General features: G+C 39.3%; 1 protein-coding gene across 2 annotated transcripts in view; it reads right to left on the bottom strand.

Moving 5' to 3' along the window:
• Positions 1 to 13,360, bottom strand: part of syt1a (synaptotagmin Ia) — a 69,487-nt gene extending 56,127 nt beyond the window's left edge. The window contains exon 1 of one of the 2 annotated variants that reach the window (XM_079454134.1): positions 13,171 to 13,360. In XM_079454134.1, coding sequence (XP_079310260.1) covers positions 13,171 to 13,339 — 169 coding nt within the window. In that variant the 5' untranslated portion in view covers positions 13,340 to 13,360. The remainder of the gene's footprint in view (positions 1 to 13,170) is intronic. The other variant, XM_079454135.1, reaches the window with a different exon arrangement.
• Between the last annotated feature and the right edge of the window lie 8,358 nt (positions 13,361 to 21,718).

Below are 21,718 nucleotides of genomic sequence, written 5' to 3'. Positions count from 1 at the left end.
TTGACTCCTGTTTGTGCGGACGAGAGCATCAAACACACGGTGTGAAAAGCTGTGCAAGTGTGTAGAATGCAAAACAAATATTTTGAGCTTATGACATATTAAAGATTTACATATCCTTGTTTGGAAGTACTGGTGTACTGTAGTTGTTTACCTTGGAGGCAACGGTGTCAATGAAGAGCATGCTTCCTATAAAATATGATGCTTTAACATTTGAGGAAACAATTAAGGGGAGTCACTAAATACTTTATTTCCATGGCTGTATTTTGTCATTTCTGCAAGGAGTCAGCCATCGTATTTAAATAAAAATCACAATTTAATTTCCAAATCTTAACTACACAATGTTATCATTTCTAGACAAAATACAAAAGTTTTTCAATGTTGGACACTGTTAGCTGACAAACTAAAACTAATGAACACTGAGAATTTTACAAAACAAAGTCCTCAAACTCACAGAGCTAAAAGTGCCCCTATTTAATTTCCTTTAAAAATTCCGTTACTTTTGTTTGATCTATTTTATTTGATTTCAATACCGAAATGTTTGAATAGTTTCTGTGAACACTAACAGAATGAGTTCAAATTCATGTATAATTCACTGACATCTGTAAGGTGTGAATGTAGTCAGCTGCATTCGTCACCCGTGGAGTGGGTGTCTGCATAGCCCCAAAAATAGACCTTTCTCAACAAGGAGCAATCTGCCATTTCAAGTCCCCATGTGCCTGCAAGCTTGTCAGTCTTGCTTCCATCAGCGTGCATCTGTGTCACGCTGTGACATGTCGCATCTTTTACTCATGCCACCAAAGTCCACCAGCCATGCCGATCCCGCAATCAGCAGCTCTAAAGCGTTTGCACCCCGCCCCTCATATGTATTGTTTGTATTCGTTACATCATGAAATCATGAATCCTGCTCTAGATGTCACCACCACCATCTCTCTAGACATGTTCACATGGTACACCAGTCTATGTAAATATCAATCCGACTTCGGAGGTCCACGATGAGAGCTCCGCACTGACCTTGTCGCAACATTCTAGTCCGGCTAGCTGGTGCTTGGTGCAAGAGCCCGTAGTGGTCAGCTCATCGGAACTCAGGTGCTGACAGTCTGCATAAACACACTGTGAAAAGCTCCCTGACCTGAAGGCCATGGACAAGCTCAGCGTAAAAGGAAAACAACGGCGCAACGGAAATGAGCTGTATATTTCACAGCTGTTGCCAGGGCTGGACGACTCACGTGCCAGTGTATTTTTGGACCTGAGTGAAAGAAACACTTTAAGAGGTCAAGTGGAACTCCTCTTTTTCTTTATTAAAATAGCTCATGGGCAACAAGCGCACTAATAACCGAGTTATTTTCCAAAATGAATGAACAAAGAAACAGACAGCGATTTATGTCATATTTCTCTCATGTTTTGAGTTTTAATGAACAATTTATAATGACAGAATGATCTTTTATGGACTTATTAAACATTTTACTTTACAAATCTCATGAATATATTCCAATAGCGCCAACAGAATGCATATCTTTTACTACGCTTTCTCCCTCCTGGGTCATCCCGAAGTGTAACCTGCGTAAATTCCACTCCGTAACATCCTCTATTTGCTTTTGGGACACAGACCAGTGTGTTTACTGGTGTAATCGAATTTGAAACGGAGGCTGTTTGTGGACGGTCAATGCAGAGATATTGCAGGGGAGGGCACACAATGCTGTTTGGCTCTCATACACAAAACAGAAAGTAATCACTCCTCATCTAGTTAATCCCATAATTATGCACATGGACACTAATTTCCCAGCAGGGGAGAACACAGTGTGCCTGGCTCATCCCTCTCTCTCTCTTTTCCTGTTGTCTTACTGTTTATTTACTACACTCGACAATCACAGGACATCTGCAAACAAACTATGAAATATTGGCCTAGCTTGTTTAACAAGCATGCTAGCTGTAGTGATTCAGAGAATGTTTGAGGTTGTGCAATGGGATTTCTAATAATTCTATTGTATGAAACGGTAAGGATATATAGGAGTAAATACTGAACTAAAATGGCTGCAAAATGTCAAAATATCACGTGTACTCCTAATGCAGTATGCTTCAAAATAATATTTCTACTCAAACTCTAAGAAAAGCTCACTATAAATTATCTCTCATGCAATAAGATGTATTGCATTGAAATAGTCCCACAAAATACAGAACATTTCACCCAATAGATTAACCTAATATTACATAAACCTAATAATGCATTCAACCTTTCTTGAATAAAAATCAAGTACTTTACTACTCGTGTAAACAACAATATTAAAATAAAAAGTAACAATAATAAACAATAAATTCAACAATAACTACATTTTAGCATTAGAAATACTGGTGGAATAATCATTACAGAAACATTAAATACATATTTTGAAGAAATATATATACTGTATATATATTCTTTTGCTTATTTATTTAAGCTCAAATCTGAAATATAGATCTAAGTCCACATAACTTTATCGTTTCTACGGTGTTAAAGTGTTAAAAAAGTTAAAATGACATTTCTGTCATCATTTACTCACCTTCGTGTTGGTCCAGATCTGTATATATTTATTTATTTTGATAAACACAGAGAAATACTGTATATTTGTAGAATGCTTATAACCAAACAGATCTTTCCCCCCATTGACTCCCATAGGAAATATTTTGTTATTCATTTTGAAGAATGTAGGACAGCAAACTGTTCTGGGGCACTTTTGACTGCCATTGTATTTTTTCCTACTATGGGAGTCAAAGGGGGGCAAAATCTGTCTGATTATAATCATTCTTCAAAATATCTTTCTCTGCGTTCATAAGAATAAAGACATTTATACACATTTAGAACAAATCGAAGGTGAGTAAATGATGACAGAATTGTAATTTTTGAGTGAAGTATCCCTTTAATATAGTGTAAATAAACATGATTTTTATTGGTTTACAGAATAAACCCACAGTATTTCAGTGCACCCGGCAGCTTGTGATTTGCGATATAGTGACCTCTCCACACTTCAAGTCACAGGTCCTCTGCTATGCTCTGCCTGACCCCATTTTGAATGGCTCTTTCCAATAATAAGATCATTTGTCTTGTGCCGGAGGTAGCGGCCGTTAGGTGTCATATAGCCCTGAAGATGAATGTGACATATACAAGCTACACTTGGCTGAAAATGTCCTGCTTGGCACCGAGTGCGTTCTTTCTTTCAGCACAAAATCAGCATGCATTTGCGGCTAAAAGAGCTTCTAAAAAGCAATAACGTCATATTTCACATAGAGGGGATGGAATGAAACAGCAGAAATGCTATGAATATAGCCAGAAGGCTGCAGCTCCACCCTGGCTGGCTCATTTCTATGGAGAAAAGACAGGATCAAACTGAATAAATGATTGCTTCAGCACTCATGGTGCTGCTAGGATGCTGCCCTCCTGTCGTGTAATGACACATGGCAAGCCAAATGTTTCAGATGGAGTTGTATTTTGGAGGGCAAGTTCGCTGCCATCAAATCATTCTGTTGAGGAAACTGTAGCAACATTAGATTCGATTAGGTAGCTTGTGGGCTTCCTCAAACAAAACATGATCTAATTCGTTTTGAAAGCACGTCCTTCTTCCATTAAGGCATGGATGTTCTCCGCTGGAAATTGAGCTTGTCTGCTCAGCATCAGGGTGGAGAATTGCAAGAAGAATGAGTGTGTATTTATAGATTTTCTACATCAGTGCTACATCAATGACATTTTCCTCCTCCTATAAATAAACCGAGGCTGCACTGCCTTTATAGGTCAGCACAACTACAAAGTGCATCTTTTCTCTCCCGCGTGTGCGCGTTTGTCTGTAGTCTACAAGTGAAATTCCTTGAGGTGAATCAATACGCAATTCCAAGCATCAACTAGTAACCAGTTACCACAATCTTGTGCAGATATTGTTGTTGCCATGGCAACACAAGATCTTCATTGTAAAGACCACAAATATAGGAAAACGCATGCACATTCATAATTCTTAATGTGATGAGGTAATAAATAAGTTTGATATGCGCGACTCCCCAGGCACGATAAATGCAAGTAAAGTGACATGTTGTTAGAAACAAGAAGTGCAAAAGTCGTGATTCTGAAGTGTCGAATTATTCACACAGAAAAACAAAATCTGTAAACAACAAAATGAGATAAGCCAGTAGCGGCGCTGGCAGCAGGATGCCCACCCCAAACGAAGAGGAGAAGCTCTAACGGAGAAAGGATGTAAACTTCAGACAGCAATAGAGAGACAGGAATAGAAAAAGTCCCTGAAAGAGATAAATGAAGTACATGACCATCTGTGTACCGACATTAAATACTTATATTTTCTGTTCTCTTCTTCTTCGTTACTTCCCTACTTATGTCCTCCTTCCCTTCCTATGATTTTTTACGATAACTGAGCACTTGAGGTGAGTTTTTTTCAAACACAGACTTATTTTTACATTAGTATTGCTGATAATATAAGCGTTTACATTAACAGTCAACGATATATAAAATAAAATATCTGACATTTTAAAAGCAAAAAGATAGAACTTTCTCAATTTTGCTTAAACATCTCACACATTATAACTCCAGGTTTGACCTGTCTGGACAGCTGAAGAGCGCACAAGCTCTAGCGGTGACTCATGTTTATTAGTTACTCTCTCCTGATTGGGCGTTCCGATACTCCCGGTCCGCCCCGTGTCGTGTGCAGTGAAACGTGACACGAGGTCACTTCCCCCTTCCATCCGCCTGCCTGCTCAACTGTGCAGCCTGCAGCCTCATGTCTCCCAGCATGCTTCAGTGACCATGAACACACACATGTGGCTAAACAAATCTCACTGGGCTAGAGAGGTAAATACGGACTCGATTTTTTATTTATTAGTTTCACATAACTTATATGCCAAATTAATTCTATATTACACTGCGATGTAAAACATTTCTTCAACTTTTCTCCTTATTCACTCTCTCTATATATTAATCTATGAATCTGTATATAGAGATGTTTAGCACATCATTTACTTTTTTTGTTATAGCAAGATATCGTAAATCTTGTTTGTTGAATAAAATCACTCATTTACAATGATAAAATGACCATACAGCCTTGCATTGCTTATTCATTTTCTAGTATAGAATAAACGATAATCATTTCCAACCATATGCTCAATGCCTTTGAAATGTGTAAGTCAATACTGATTCTTTCAATGGACAACACAAATCAATGTAAGTGTTTCATACGTGTGGTGTATGAAACACTTTTCTATAGCGATCCAATAAAATTTAAGCCTGAGTAGCCATTGTCCTCAACCTCCAGATCACCTCAGATATGTAGCTGCGTGCATAGCCTTGGGCGACTGGGGATGTGGGGCGTGGCTTAGAGTTGCAAAAGGCCACCGTATTAATTTGGGATCCATGATTGGCCCCCGTGACAAAAAAAGTGTCACAATTACTGACAAGGTGAAATAGTAAACCATATTATGTAAAATAATAAGGGACACTAATACAAAGTAGCTCTGGACTTTCTTTCATGGAGATTCATATATATAAACTGTATTTTCTTTCAATAATCAGTGCTTTTTACTATTTGTAAGGTGAAATGCCTAGACGGACCCTATTAATAATGCATCCGCAGTGTGCTTGGCTAAATGGCAGATTTTTGCGACTGTTATGAGCGCAACCATGCGTGCGTATGTGTGTTCCAAAAAGGCTGCATTATGCATAGTACACAGAACGGGACGCCTGCAGCACTAATGCAAATTTCTATCAAGGGCTCCATTAAAAGGTAAGGCTGGGCACTCATCTGTGCCAGTTCAGCCCAAGGTTTTTCACAGCATATATTATTGTGCTGCTATACACGCCCCTCGTATTTTATCATCATTGACCGCGCTGCTGCCTCTTTTCACGCTGGGCAAAACCAGAGATTGCAGAATGGGTAGGTGGGTACCATTAGCCACTATCTCATCCGGTCTGTGCCTGGCACTCCCAGTGCATTCTGGGTAATTCATTTCTCCCAGGGCTTTATCATCTCAGTGGACTAGTGAATGATTTACACTGACAGTCACGCCAAACAAAGACTCAACATTACGAGCGGTGGATAACATGGCATGTTTAAAAATAAAACTGTTTTACTGTTTGACATACAAAAGTACTTAATAACCAAGAATAACAGATTTCAGAAAATATGTTTACTCAAGTATATAAATTAAATCACACAAAATTAATAGTGCTGGCATTTATATACTGTACAACGTGAGTCCAGAAATGCATCTAAATAATAAAAGCCCATGACCGATACACGTAAAGCTGCAGTTTCTATTTTGTTATCTTTTCGGATGCAAAAGGGCTCAGGGGCAGATCCAGAGCTTGCTTACCCTGCCGGTAAGAGCAAAATGAGTGAGAACACTCGCTCTGAGCGAGCTGATTTTATCAAACTGACGTCGTGGCTGAAGTTTTTTAGGAACAAAGCGGCACCTGAAAATCAGGCCCCACTCGGCAGGTGAAGGTGGCAGAGTGTATGAATAATGCATGGAATTTATCAACAACCGTTAATTATGGTGCGATGAGAGAAAAAGATAGGAGAGAGAGATGTACGGTTGTGTTTTTTTCCTCATTTACTCTTCTCTTTTTACTCATTTTTAAGAGACGGCAGATGCCAAGGTCTTTAGAGAGGTGAAAAGGATCTGATTGCTTTTGAATTTAATATTGACACCTGCCAAGCGGCTTCATATCCAATTCATAAACATCCAGTGTAAGCCTTTCTTAAATGACTGCTTTAGGGTAATTATGTATGCGTTCTCGCATTAAAATAGCTAGTTGGTCAAAACAAAGAAAACTGGACATATGGCTGGTTTATAAGCATACTAACTCCAATTTACATTAACTAATTGTTAGTTTTACGGAATAAAATCACAAACACTATTAGGTTAAGCTATACTGTATCTGAAGGGGTGTATTTTCAGGGTGCTTATTCCTGATCCCTATTTACATATTTCTATGAGATCAGGCAGGAAACCCCTTTAATGTCTCCTAGGTTCTGGGCTTCGTCAGTCTGTTAGGGACAAAGCAGTGTGAAAAAATGCTTTCAGGCATGTGGGATGCGGGTAAAAAAGGCAATACAACGGCCAAAAGAATCTAACTAGAGACCAACAGCGGAAAAGGAAACCGAAGAATGAATCCTCTGTGACTATCCAGTTTAAGGAAAAATGATAAAACCCTTACTTTTCCTCCAACCCGTAATATGCACTCAATGTTTTATTTCAATTGTTAAGATCCGTCCATCAATGCAAAAGCAAACCTAAAAGCTCTTGTCTTTTTTAATGATACATCTAATGTCTTCTTTTTGAAAATTGATCAGACAGTACAATAAACATAAGATAAGACGGAAAATGGGTTACGCAGCAAACATATATTTAGGAAATGCCTTTTATGTCATCCACACCGGACCCCGGCGATCATTTGACGGATAAGTCCACGCAAATGGCTGTCTTACAGCCGTAATTACTCTCCACTCTGGCATAATCTTTCTCCCCAGCGAACATGTCATTGTCGGCAAGAAGAAGCATGCTTGTGAGCAGAGGAAGGAAAAAGAGAACATTTAGAGATAAGAAGGGCTCCTTTCCCAACATCGATACAGTCATGACTCTTAAGATTTCAATCCATCACCATCCTCTTAAGAAAGCACTTCCTTGCCTTTAATTAAGGCACAGAGGCTGGAGGATCTTTACTTATTTGACATGCGACAACTGACCCATTGTAAATGCACAAGCTATAAAAGCTATCGGACACCGAAGGGGTCAGAGATTAGAGGTCTTACGACTGGAAGGTCATCAATGTTATTTAGAGGCTGCGAGGTACTTATGTGAAGGACTCGTCTACAGCATAGAACAGAGAGAGAGACTCAGCTCAGTGACATATATATGACATGTTATCATTTATTTAGGTGAGAGTTTGATACATAATCGAGTCAATACTCAATAATTAACCTTTGCCACATGTGATGTAAATGCATAATTTACGGCATTACAAATGGGGAAAAACAACGCCTTACATTTCTAACAATGCATAAATTAATCTGCCGACATAGGAATAGATGTCTTGCATACTGAAGGCATTAGTTTTAAAATCCAATTAAACAATGCAGATGGTAAAAATGCATAGCACCAAATAACACGTCCTGCATAAGGCACACATTTTGTTTTTAAGATTAACAATGTGCAACAGGCTCCGTTTGCAAAAAACATACTAAACTATGCATTCTTTGAATTTATAATAATAAAACTGCAACATCCACCTACGCCACCAACGCAGCAGACTACTGTGCGCAACTTCAATGTAGAATAATGCCTTTTGTTTCACTTACTCATAAAAATGAGTACTGTATATTATACTACATTAGTAGGCTAGTATACTTCAGTATGTACTATGGAACAGTTTTTACTTAAAAGAAAAACATCTGAAAATTTACAGACGACAATAAATATAATTAGTTGTTTAAAGCCTATTAAACAGAACTTGGTACACTTGTAGAAAACAAAAAGTAAAAAAACACGCCAGTCTCCATGTTCTCACAGTCAGTGCCCTGTTTGCATGCCTCATTGCAAAAAACAACAGCTGGAGCAAAAGACATAAATAATTAATTTCCTCCCATCGTTTCTCCCTTTATCTCTGTTCTTCACTCTTGCTTTTCGGTCTCATCCGTGCAACATATCCACTGAACACTCACCTGGACCTTACGACAGACATTCTCCCCTTTGCCAGAGAGCAGTCGCTAAAATAGTCAAATGATTTTGTTAGATAAAATCCAGTGTTACTTGCCTTCGACACCTCACTGTGGACGGTGTTGGTCCAGCCCTGCAGAGCTCCTCCAATAAGTGAGGTCAAAATGGACGGCTGGATTGTGGATAACACATAAAGAATTAGACTCCCTCAGGGGAGAGAAAACTGACCTCAGTATTATCAAGCTCGCAAACAGTGGATAGCGGAGAGCAAATGACTCGTCGAACAAACGGATGGTTGTGTTTTCTTTGAGGTAGTATGGGTGAGAGCAAACGTATCTGATGGCGCGGGGGCCATGCTATTAACAGCCTGCTGCAACGCACTTAACTCATGCCCATTTAATTATGCTAATGTACACAAGCAAATGACCGTGGTCCGCAACACTATGCTGTTTCAATTAGGTGACGGGTTAGTTTTGGAGACGGGGCCAGATTACAACAGCACAACCGAACGGAATTTGACCTGTGATTATCATCACTAGACATCAGCGGGGGCGGTTTGACAGGCAGACGGAGCAGAAGAGTTTGCGTGTGTAGCATGCGTTGGTCCCACATGTGGGAGACTGCGGACGTGCATCTTCACATGTTATGTTTACAGTTTCAGAGCAGTGGCTGAAATCAGTCCAGCATTGCTGCTTTTTGCAGCTATTCCCACAATAATACACCGCCTACTGCAAGTGCAGCTTTTGAGGGGTTCAAGGTATTTAATTGTGAAAGGTCAGAAACTGTATGAATAAGCCATTGTCATGTGCCAATTCCTCTATTATTCATTTCGAAGATCTTTATGAGCAGTGTTTGGCTCAAGCAGAGCAGTTCTGGGCAATGTGAATCAAACTCCACAATGAAATTTTAAAATAATTGGAACTCAACATGCAATAAAATATTGTTGCCGTCATGTACACGTTCGTGGAAACTAAACTGTGTGATAAATCTGAATCACCGTTCTAGATAATTGCTTGGCTTTCATGTTTAGCACGTATTTGGTAATGTAAAAAATTTGAAATTAAAATGAATAGGGTGAATTGACAGAGGCTTGGTGAGTAATATATCATATTCAGTACAACCCAGGCCGGATTAATTCCATCGATTCTGCCCGTGAAATACACCATGCTGGCTTAAAAGAGACAGAAAGCGGTTTAGCTCCATGTGCACAGCAAACTTATCATACACGGGAGCATTTTATAATTAAGCATGATGTTAGCATCACACATATGCAGTACTAACACGATTTAGCTAACATGCTAAATATATGCACTACAGTACATGGACGGCATAGAGAGATTTTAATCCTGCTTTGGCATGACAGAAAAACGTAGAATAGTGCACAAAAATAAATAAGGTAAGAGCGGAAGAGTATATAATGAGAAAAAGCTTGTTGACACTGTGCTGAAAGCAGCCGGCTCATTCCAAGCGCTGAAGCACGTCGCTGTCCGGTGCTGAAAGTCAAAGCCTCCCATAACAACCGAGGCAGGTGACGCTGTCCAAATGCAAGAGGTGCTGAAAGCTTGCATGTTGTGTTGAAGAGTGTGGACTCTCCGTGGGCGGCTGCAAGGCTCGCTTGTTGAGAGCTGTCAACGGTCTCCTCGGCACCTGATGGGCCGTTCACACATGAAGTGTTCCTGCGTTTCATCTGCTCCAATTTTAAATTGACTGAATCTATGTGCACGCGGTCAGATGGACCTCTTTGCCAGCTGCACCTCTTTGCCAGCTGCACCATGTCTCGCTGTTTATTTTGCACCATTACCACTGTACTTGAAAAATGACATGTCAAGGTAAAAAGAAACTTAAGAGATGCTTCTAATATTGGTAAGACTCCCAAAAGTGGTTCTGGTTTGAATCTTGACCATAATTTATACAGGACTTCCTTTTAGAATCATTTTTATGATTTATTTGTTCCAAATTATGTAAAATATTTCAGTATGAATCCTTTACACGATTTTGACTAGAGTGTAATTCCGTTGTGCTCCGTCTTGCTGTTTTTCGGCATTACAATATCCATAGTGAGTCCTTAAAATGTCCAACTAGTCGATAGAGCTTTTAGACTGTAAATAAATAGTAAATTTCCTTCATATTCAGTGCTGTAAAAAGTATCGTTGAACAAGCAGTGTTGTGCTCCAATATGGCCATCTGCAAAGCAGATTATTTTTCTCTGTACTTATTTATTTATATTAGGATGTATGCACGAAAGAGCTGCTCGGTAAGCGTATATACACTAATGCAGACAATCATACAGCTAATTTTTGACAGCAGGATAAACCTGTTAGATGATCCAAATCCACAACAGCAAGAGATGTAGATAGAGAGACAGTCATTCTAAGGAAGATTAAAGAGAGGAGATTGCGAGCGCAGAATCCCACATCACTGATCATGTGACCTTAATTCCTCTGTCATTTCTTCCTGTGGAGTGTAAGAGAGACGACCAATCCCAAAGCTCAGCTCGCAAGGACAAGGAGAAACAGCAATATGGAAAGAAAAGGGTAAAACATTCCTAAACACATGCATCCATCATTATTAAGTGTATGTGCATCTGAAAGCAATGTTATACACTAGATTTACGCCATATTTAGTTTCAGCATGATGCTTTTTAAGTGTGCAAAAATCTTTTGTCCTTGCCAAATGTCACAGCTCAATGTCATTGATTTGTTCAGACAAGGATGCAACCACACATGTCGGTCGAACAGGTGGTGGACCAAATAAAATAATTATAAAAAACACTGGTCAACAATCTAAATATCGTCATTTATTTGATTCAATGTTCCCTTATTAACCTAATTTGAATATGGACACTTTTCTTGCTGTCTTTGAATTCTGTATGAATGTTTATAAATTATGTGACCATTAGGAAAACAAAAACAGATGTATCAATCCAACCTTTGCTAGCTTCACTCATTAGTTATTGATGTTGTGTGAGATCTGGCGCCACAGCTGGATACACACACACACACACACATGCACGCAGATTGTTTATTTCTACGCTCATTGACAATGGACTCAATTCAAAACAGTCTCCATGGTACTGGACCACACAAGAGGGCGAGCAGTTTAAACTCCTACGGCGCTATTAACAGCCAATAGCTAAACAGAAATGTGCGTCTCTGAATAATCTTAATGGGAAACTTCGAACAAACAACATCTCTGTTCATTGTTCATTCTGTACCACTCTGACCTCCGTTGAAAGTACAAATTCATATTTAAAAGCAGGGAATATGACATCCATCTGGGGAAATAGAAAAGGAATTGAACTCACATTGAAGTTTGGTTTGATTAGTAAATCTATTTTAAAAGAGGAGGATGGTGGATGGCCCGCATTGGCTTTCTGAGAATTACTGCAGACAGGACAATGGAATAAAATGGAGCGAAGTTGTTTGAAGCTCCGCAATAAGCCATTCTTTCCCTCTTTCATGTTTCAAAATGATGGAACAACTCAACATGTTAACCACAATCTAGCAGCCCCTTTGTTCCCTTTATAAATCACAGGCTAATGGAACGAACGTTTTTTACGTGAACAGCGGGGCTGAAAATAGTGAAATCGGAAGAGATCCATAAATTTGGTGTGGGTTTACATTACGGAAACAAGAGATACAGGCAGGAAATATAATTGCGCGAAAGTAATATATTATGTGACAACATGCAGAGAGACTAAAAATAAAACACCTGACTTCTCATAGTGCCTTGATGTTTGAGGGGTTATTAACTATGGAGCAAGGATGCTACTCGCGTCCTCCGCTGGTAAGATAATCAGTAGGAATGATATACGAGAGCTGTGAGTGTAGGGGGTGGCATGTGGGGGAGGGGGTGTAGGTTCTCATCACAAAGCCCAAAACACAGTCCACATTTCTGTGCGTGTACAGCATCCACTCTTACATTTTGAGACAGACGATACTCTGTCCTCTCAAATGCACCACGTAAACAGCAGTCAAAGAAAGACAGAGAAAGTTTAAAAAACACGCCCCATTTGCCCCATAAGCTGGAACTAAAAGAGTAGAGTAAAAATAAGCAAGTGAGAGAGAGAGAATGACCTCTCTTTTGCCAGTGTGAGTAAGAGTGGATGTACATGGCAGGTACACAACTTAAGTTATTCCTCTTGGAATAAGGCAGTCACGAGCCAGTGGTGGTGGTTAGCAGTATCTATCTTACGCTCTTCTGAGTGAGTGCTATTATGAACTGTTTTTACTCAGCAATTAAAATACAAAGCTTTTATCTAAGCGCACACATGGCTGTGCATACACCCCCACAAAAACATAAATAGAAGAAAATCCACTTGCACACTGTATACCGTTATCTAGACAACATTACCAACAGATCCAACACAAATCCGTACAACCTACAGTAAGACCGGCAAACCCTCATTAACAACACAAAATCTCTTGAAACAGTTGAGTATAGTGGGCTAGGGAGGGGTTACAGGTAAGCATGGGTCCCTACCTGGCGGTCTGAAGTCACTCCTGGGTTTTTGCTCAGAGCAGGACAGGGAAATCAGGATGTGGAAGCTGAAATAGAATTGAGTTGATCCAGCCGAAATACAGATGCCCTTATGCGCACGCTCTCTCTCTCTCTCTCTCTCTCTCTCTCTCTCTCTTACGCACACGAGCATCCACGACTGACACACGGCACTGAATCCCTCCCTCTCTCTCTCTCTCTCTCTCTCTCTCTCTCTCTCTCTCAGCCTTGTTCTACTCTTTTGCCCGCCCGCCCACCTACCCCAACTCCCTCCCTTTCCCATCTTTTTTCACACACGCACACACTCTGTCATTCTCTCCCGTCACACATGCGCACACACCGATTCTCTCTCACTCGTTCTCAATGCCTGTGACACATGCACTCTTTTGTATATACATTCAGCCATGCTCTCTATTTACTCTATATCCTCTGCTTTCTGCATTTCACAGACAGGGAAGAGCACGCACAAACACCCATATTTGACATATCTAAGGTTAAGACCAGAGCGGAATTCCAGCGTACAATTTATTGAACAATGGGAAGCATTCATTGTATACAAATGTAACATTTAATCTCGTTGAAAAATAACAATATAAGGCATGCTTGTAACTTTTGAGTTAAATTTACGATGGAGTCATGCATGGTGCATTGTGGAATACAGTATTCCAGAATGGAATAGCAGGTTACGCTTAATCAAAAACTGCACATTGTAATAAATGAGTATTGCTAAATTGGAACAATGCGCATTGTAAAAAAACGCTATATAAATAAAATTGAATTGAATTATTGCTCACTTTTATTTTAAAGGATTTCTTAAAGCCTGATTTTCTATAGTCAGGTAAGTGGCAATTCAGAATTGTCACGTCCGTAACGGTCCATATTACATGAATAGGCACATCAAACTTTTTTATTTTGATAAAGTGCCATCCCGTCTCCATTTGTTAAGTATGCTTAAGGTTTGTGTATTTAAAAACAATTCTGGAATCCTACAATGCATGTAATCTTTTTTCTCACATCGAAAACGCATGTTTATTTCCCACTCTTAAAACATACCAGTCTGGTATTTTTCTGATGCTTACACGTTATAAACAGGTGTTTAGTCAAATATAAACAGATGGTTCAATACACTAGTAACAAATTGTGAGAGTTTATGTCACATCCGTAATGCTGCAATAGCCCTTTACAATTAACGCTGAACACGTCGCGTTACCTCAACACAATCTCAATTCTCAACAAAAGCATGTGTTACATTGTATTCTGTATATTTCAACAAATGTAATTCCTCAACTGGATATTCCATCTATACAGAAATTTTGCACACTTTGCACATGTACATATACTGTACTACCGAACCCCTTTGCTCTTTCACATTCTGGGGTGGGATAAGCATAATTACATAAGGAGAAGCTTATAATACTATATATAATTATATAGAAGAGCTAATATTGTGTAAGGGAGCTTTTATGCCTAAAAACGTGCAATTACAACAACACGTTGTGAATGAACAGCGCCCTTTGGCTGCCACATTTCCCTGCGCTTTCTCTCTATACTGTAGATGCAGCCCACATCCCCTTCAAGAGTCAGTCAAGGGCATTCCCTAAGAAAGTGTATGCAAATGCACCGTGAGCCCGGAGCAGCAGCATGGCCCCTCCCCTGGTGCAAATGCTCAGCACAGGAGGGGTGGATGGTGGGTCATGGGGGGCCGACCATTGGCCTAAAGGGACTACAGCCACAATAATAAACACAGCTTGAGCTCAGCTCCCTGACAAAGCAATCTAGTACAGCACTAATGCTAATAATGAGTTTTTAAACATAGTCATTTTCTAAATCAGCTGATTTGTATACTTTTTGGGTGCTATTATGGGTATCGTGCTTTTTGGCATCTCTGAGTGGGGGAGACTGGAAAGATCGTGGTTTGAATGCTCCACAAGGTCATGCTGTTTGGTAAGAAACACTCAGCACTGCACGTCTGCAAACGCGGATAAGAGAAAGGGGGCGGGGTTATGCGGTCCGAATGCGATCTTGCTTCGCTCACCTTACACACTTCAGAGCACTAAGGTTAGATGCGCAAAGTATCGGGATCGCACTCCTTGTGAGCTATCAAGGCTCCAGCTCTCTCTCTTCGTTTCTCTCTTCCTCCTGACCTCATTTTCTTGCCGTCTCTTGTTCACGCACTGTCTAAAACCTCGCTCACGCTGTGACGGTTCATTTTTCCATAGTGCGTGCGTGCTGCAGGCAGCAATATGTTCAATCTGACAGTTTACATTAGCAAAAGCCTCTCAGCAATAGAATAAGCTGTTGGCCATTAATGACATCCACTCAGACAGCTGCTGAACACACACACACATACAGGTCAGGTTTCTCGTTTCATGTGCATACTCACAAAATCGAGCAATATTAGAACACGACCTGTAGTACAACCTTGCAATTAGAGGAAACGTGTCAATTAAGGACTGAGGAGTCTGAAATCAGGAAACTTGCACAAAGCATTTTCATATAAAATTATTCATGTTCAACTAAAGAAAGGAAGTAATATACTGAAATGACACAAGGGCTAATCAATTATGAGAGACCTTTCATATTTGGGTTTCATATTCCTTTAAATACTATCCCATGACCAGGCTAACACCGAATCTGCATGTGCCCAGTTCCATAGAAAGGTCCAAAGATTTCGGCAGAATGCAAACACCTGGCATTTAATGTTCCCCACAATCCCCTGCCCCTTATGTGCTTGTTTATTAAATATTATGTCTAATTTGATTATACATTCTGCTGTCAATAAGCCTGTAGTATGATGACCTTCGATTAAATCCATACATTCTGCAAATTCTGTCTGAGGCTGCTGATGTTTCAGAACTCTGCAAATAAAACCATAAGAAGCACGGAAGGACTTGTAACTGTGTTGAATCATGGCAAAGCAGAGCGATGGAGAAATTTTGTATATTCTTCAAGGTTTATTGTAATACAGCACAAATACAGCATCCCTCTTGAGAGAGCCATCTTTAAATGCCCGTAAGTTTGTAAGATAAAGTGTAAAAGATAATATTGATGGAACAGGAAGTGTCTGCTTACACAGGCAACCAGGCAGGAAATCAAACCCAGTGCAAACAGAGTCAAAGCTTAATGATTACCCGCGTTAAGCCGCCGTCTCTAAACAACAAAGCTTTACAGGGAGACGGGTCTTTTTCTTTTTATTTAATCAGACGTGTGTTGAATCTCATACGGTGTGACATGACTGCATGTCTTGTAGGGTTGGAAGATGACGGTTTACACTCAGCTCCCTGATGGGAAAAATTGAGATTCAGCCAACTGGCGAAGGAGAAGATGCGAGGATGACGGCAACCCACGTGCAAGTGTGCCACATAAATGTAAGCGTATTGATCCAGGGTGGGGATATTTCACAACTGAAGCCGTCATTATCTCATGCCACACTGGGCTTATCTGCCATATCTCTTCAGCTCACGGGGCTGAATATGATGGATCATTCAAAGGCTAAAACAAAAGGGAAACATCAAATCTTGCATATCACTAGCTGGCAAGGACCAGGCAGGATCCCTTGTTTGATCATTTGTTGCACACTGTTGGCAGCTTACACAGTGCATAATACTGCCCTCTTGGGGACAACAGTTCTAAATAAACAGAACGAATGACCTTTGAACCAGACTTAAACAATGAGAAGGTGTCACATGGGAAGGTGTTTCACAAAAAGCCTTCCAATCTGTGATCTGAGGTCAGATAGTTCTTGATTGATTGATTGAGGCTCCCTTCACTTTTAAGGCATAATGGCTCAGTTCCCATGGGTGCATCTGTTCCCATAGCAATGGCCTGTATACACAATAAACACTCAGCAATGTTGTGGCTGTAATGATCTTTAATCCCAATCATTATTTAGTCTGGCCCTTATATTTCAGTATAGTGTGAAAATGCTATTTATTTTGTAAAACAAACATTTTAGATGTGGTCAAGCTCCCGATTGCAGTATCATCGGTGACAATTTAAACTGAACAAATGCCTTCATATAATACTTCAATCGAGGCTGCTGGAGCATAATAAATGAATAAATGTACCTTAGAACTGGTGAAATGTAGTCTTCCACTGAATATAGTAATACCATAAAGTTGCAACAGACAGATCAGTCACACCTGTATTTAGCTATTTTACAATTACCATCATAAATAACCTTGGATATATATTGATCTTTTTTCATTTTATTATATCAGGTTATGAAGGAAGTATATTACACACCAGTGTTGGGACAAAAAAGGAAGAACCCAACCGCTGGGTTGTAAATTAACATATGCTGGATTGTTTCAACCCGAAATGCTGGGCAGTTTTAACCTTTGTTGGGCAAATATAAACCATATGCAGGGTCAATTTAACCCAACGGTTGGGTCCGTCCCTTTTTACCCAATGCTGGGTTAAAAATAACAAGTGTACATTTATAAGACCACAATTTTTCATTTAATTCAACCAATATTTTAACCAATTGGGTTAAATGTATATGACCACAACACTTTCTAGATGACTGTATTAAAGTATATATACATTGATGTCATACCCAATTGATGGCAAAACAGAAAAATGCGTAGTTGTAGTAGTTGTGGTGTCTTGCATGCCACTCTGTTGTTGTTGTGGAGGTGAAGATGACAACTTCCATCATTCCACGCCCCTTCACATGATCAAGCTACATACCTTTGTTATGCAATCGCTAGCAGTGAAAATTGCATGCTGAAACTTTAATATTAGCCATAATCATTCAGTAATATAGTATTATCACCTGATACCACCACTTTAGTAGAGTACTATTACAGTACTTTTTTATATGCGTTCCTTGTTCCAAACTCACTATCAATGCAATTTCTTATGGAAGAGCTACTTTGACATCAGCTCATTTTCTCTGCGATTGCCAGTGCTCGGCATGGTAAACAGATTTGAAAAAATGGCATAGAGAAGAGTACTTAATACAATAATCTCAGATGTGCAGTAGAGGGTCTGCTTTAGCGCAGAAAAATAAATTAAGAACGGAGCTCTCAGCTGCCACGATAATGAGGTAAAGCAGAAATACACAGCTCACTTACACCTGCTAACCACAATGAGTGCCAACTCAGTAACTCTTCTTATATTAGAAAGAGAACGAAATGAAGAAATTGAATGGTGCTAGATAAAACAGCACAACATTGAAAGTCAAACGTAGTCTGTCTAGTCAACCTAATCATATCAAATCAACAAAAAAAAGTTCAGTAAATCCAATGTTCTGTTTTTCTATACACATGAGTTTAAGAACCATCAGATCAATATCAGCTTGTCTGTCTATTTTCAGAGAATACGTGTTAAAGGGATTCGCCACCCAAAAATTTAAATTCCGTCATGAATAACTCACCCTCTAGTTGTTCCAAACATGTTTATATTTCTTTGTTCAGTTGAACACAGAGAGAGATATTTTGGAATAATGTTAGCAACCAATAGTTCTGAAGCACCCCTGACTGCCATAGCAGGAGAACATTTTTGGTAATTTTTTGGTTCTGTTGAACACAAAAGAAGATATTTTGAGAGATGTAGGAAAACAAACAGTTCTGGGGCATCTTTGACTACCATTTAAAATGTTCCTACTATGGTAGTGTATACACGTTTGGAACAACTACTTGGTAAGTAATTCGTTTTTGGGTGGAGTAAAGTGCTATAAGTCATTGGCAAGCAAGAATGGTTTGGGTCATTTTATGCTCCCTATAATTTCAGATTTAGGACATGCACTTTGATAGCACTTGCCGGATAAATTCCCAAGCCACAAATAAACGGGCTAAGTTTAGACTTTACATAGAGAATACACATGGTACTATAGTGCAATGACCTACTTCTTTCAAAAATAGAAAATATTTGTAAAGTTCATTAACATGGATGTTGACGCAACTTCATCAACTAGGACCGCCATATGTTTTTGTGACAAATTACCATTTAGCGTTCGATCAATGACAAACAAACGGGTGGCAAAAGCTTCTGCCTGGTCTTAAAGCTGTTCTATTTCCAAACAAGGGCCCTTGAAAAAGAAAAACATTTTTCTTTATCAAAAGGGGATCATAGAGATAGGGGTTTGGGTTGAGTAGGAAACGCAGAACTTTCTGAATGTTATACTAATTGATTAAGATGGAAGACCTCTGTATGCATCCACCTTCAAGAAAACCATTCACTATTGAAATGCTCTTCAAACCGAATAATATCACCCTGACCTGGACAAAACCTTACCTACCCTTGAATAACCACAAACAGGAGTGTCTCCTTGAAAGATAACACTCTTTTAAAATGTGTCTCCAACTAGAGAGCAGGACTGAGAAACATTTATTCAGAAAGAGTGTGCACGTGGAAAGGAGACAAGGAAAGGTCTTGTCTCCTGAACAAGAAGGGTCTATCAGCCAAAAACAAAAGGTGAAGGTTACTTAAAGCTATGAAAACTTCACGCACCCAATGGGCATCATTAATGCGAGTGCTGCTGTTTTCATTCTTTGCCTATTCTCAACTTTTATATGCTAAAGGATATCTGAGTTTGTTACCCAATACACCCATTATCACCTCAGTGGCAAGTAAAAGATGCACTTAAAATCTGTATTCACATATTCAACTACTCAAAGACAAGAACAAAATTAGATGAGTTTCATAAAGCGGCCCCGCGTCGGATTACAATGAAATACATTTATACGCTTTTTAAACATGGCCTTGTAAGACATTGCAAAACTGTCAAAACTAGCCAAATTATAATCAGTTTAAAATGAGCTGATTTGATTGAGTGTTTGCGTGGGGCTGTGGAGCAGATACATGCAGGAGATTTTAAATGCGTTTTAGGCAGGGAAACTATCCTTAATTACTTCTGATAGTTTAATTATGCCTCCTGTTTGCCAGGAGCGTCAACCTGCCATACTTGAACGAAACATCTTTATTTTCATCATTCCTTTCTGCCGTGTCTGTCTTTCTCTTGATGGCCGGGCACCTCCTTGCTTTCTTTGGTTGACGCAGGTGTTCATTTCTGAGTTGCCAGTTGCGAATGTTGCCCACATAAATGCATACGCACCATGTCTTCCCGACACCTGTGGAGGACATTGCCTCTGACGGCAGAGGAGGACATGCTGCAGATTTTTGAATGGTAATGAGGTGTAAGAGTGGGAAAATCCAGGATGTCCATTGTAATCATACTCCACACATGCCATCCTTGGATCCTATAGCGAAGTTAATGCAGAACTTGTCATACTGGGGAAGCTGGAGAACCAGATGCTGTTGTTTTGCTGTTACTCATCCAGATGTCATACATGAGGATTTCTTGATGCACATTCAGAGGATGTGTTTGCTGGCCGTGTGCTTGTTTGGTGCTGGACTAGCTGGTAAATAACCATAACAATGTTTAACAAGCAAAACTATTTCCCTATGAATCAAACCCATGACGTTGGCATTGCAAGATACATGTCTTACCAGTTAGACTAGAGAAACACATACTGCTCATTCTCTTCCCCGAATAGTCGAAGATTCGATGCTTAGATAGGAGGAGCCTGATTCGACTACCAATCTCACAGTTGAGATGTCGCTCATCGTTTATGAAGTGGTGCTGCACAAATATTTCCCACCAGTCCTTGTTTCAGACGCTCATCCACAGACGCCTTGTTTTCGAAGCGCGAACTAGCATTTTAACCGCTTGATAAATATAAGCATCACGGCACAGTAAGTCTATTTGTCTTTGTGCGGCACTCTGCAAACCGGCTGGAGTATGACATGAAAATAGCGGATTCATGTGCTTTCAAAGCGCTCTAGCTGTAATTATGTCATCCACCGGTAAGTTTCTGTCTGCTTTTACAATAAACAAGCCATGGTGTGAGGATGGCAAAAATGCCTTCAAGCAGTGCAAAACCATTAAAAAGGTACGCTTCTTGCGCCCGTCTTTTTCTCATACCTTCCAACATCAGTAGGCTATGCCTAAATAGTCACATGTTATCTTATCTAGCAACACTTTACATAAAGTAGCGCCCATAAGGTAACACTTTATAATAACTGCACGCTATGAATCATTAGTTAAGCATCAGTAAATAGTTAATTGATCATTTATGAAGCATTTGCCCCATATTAATAGACATTAGTAAGCAGTTTATAAATACAGCTATAAATACGTTATTCTTGATTTATAAGCATGTATATAATATGCTTAATAATCAAATTTCATGCTTTATTAAGGATAAATTCATCACTTCTAAATTAAGGATTACATTACTTACAAACCAGTTAGTTGGGAGTTGTCAGTGGTTCATGAGATCATTTAGAAAGTATTAGTAAATGATTAATAAACTCTTTGAATGCACATTTATATATCTTATTATTCAGACATATAGTAACAGTTACTCAATGTGTTAATAAATGGTTTATTAACACAAATTCCTGCTGTAATTCATGATTAGTTAAGTTAGTTATAAAACATTTACTAATTGTTTGATAACTCGATTTTGTGTGGTTTTTGCCACTTAAAATAAAAAAGTACAAAATAAAAAATTTCATTTTTTCA

Source organism: Barbatula barbatula (assembly GCF_947034865.1).
Source record: "Barbatula barbatula genome assembly, chromosome: 4".
Lineage (NCBI taxonomy): Eukaryota > Metazoa > Chordata > Actinopteri > Cypriniformes > Nemacheilidae > Barbatula > Barbatula barbatula.
This window is presented reverse-complemented; position numbering and strand designations above follow the sequence as displayed.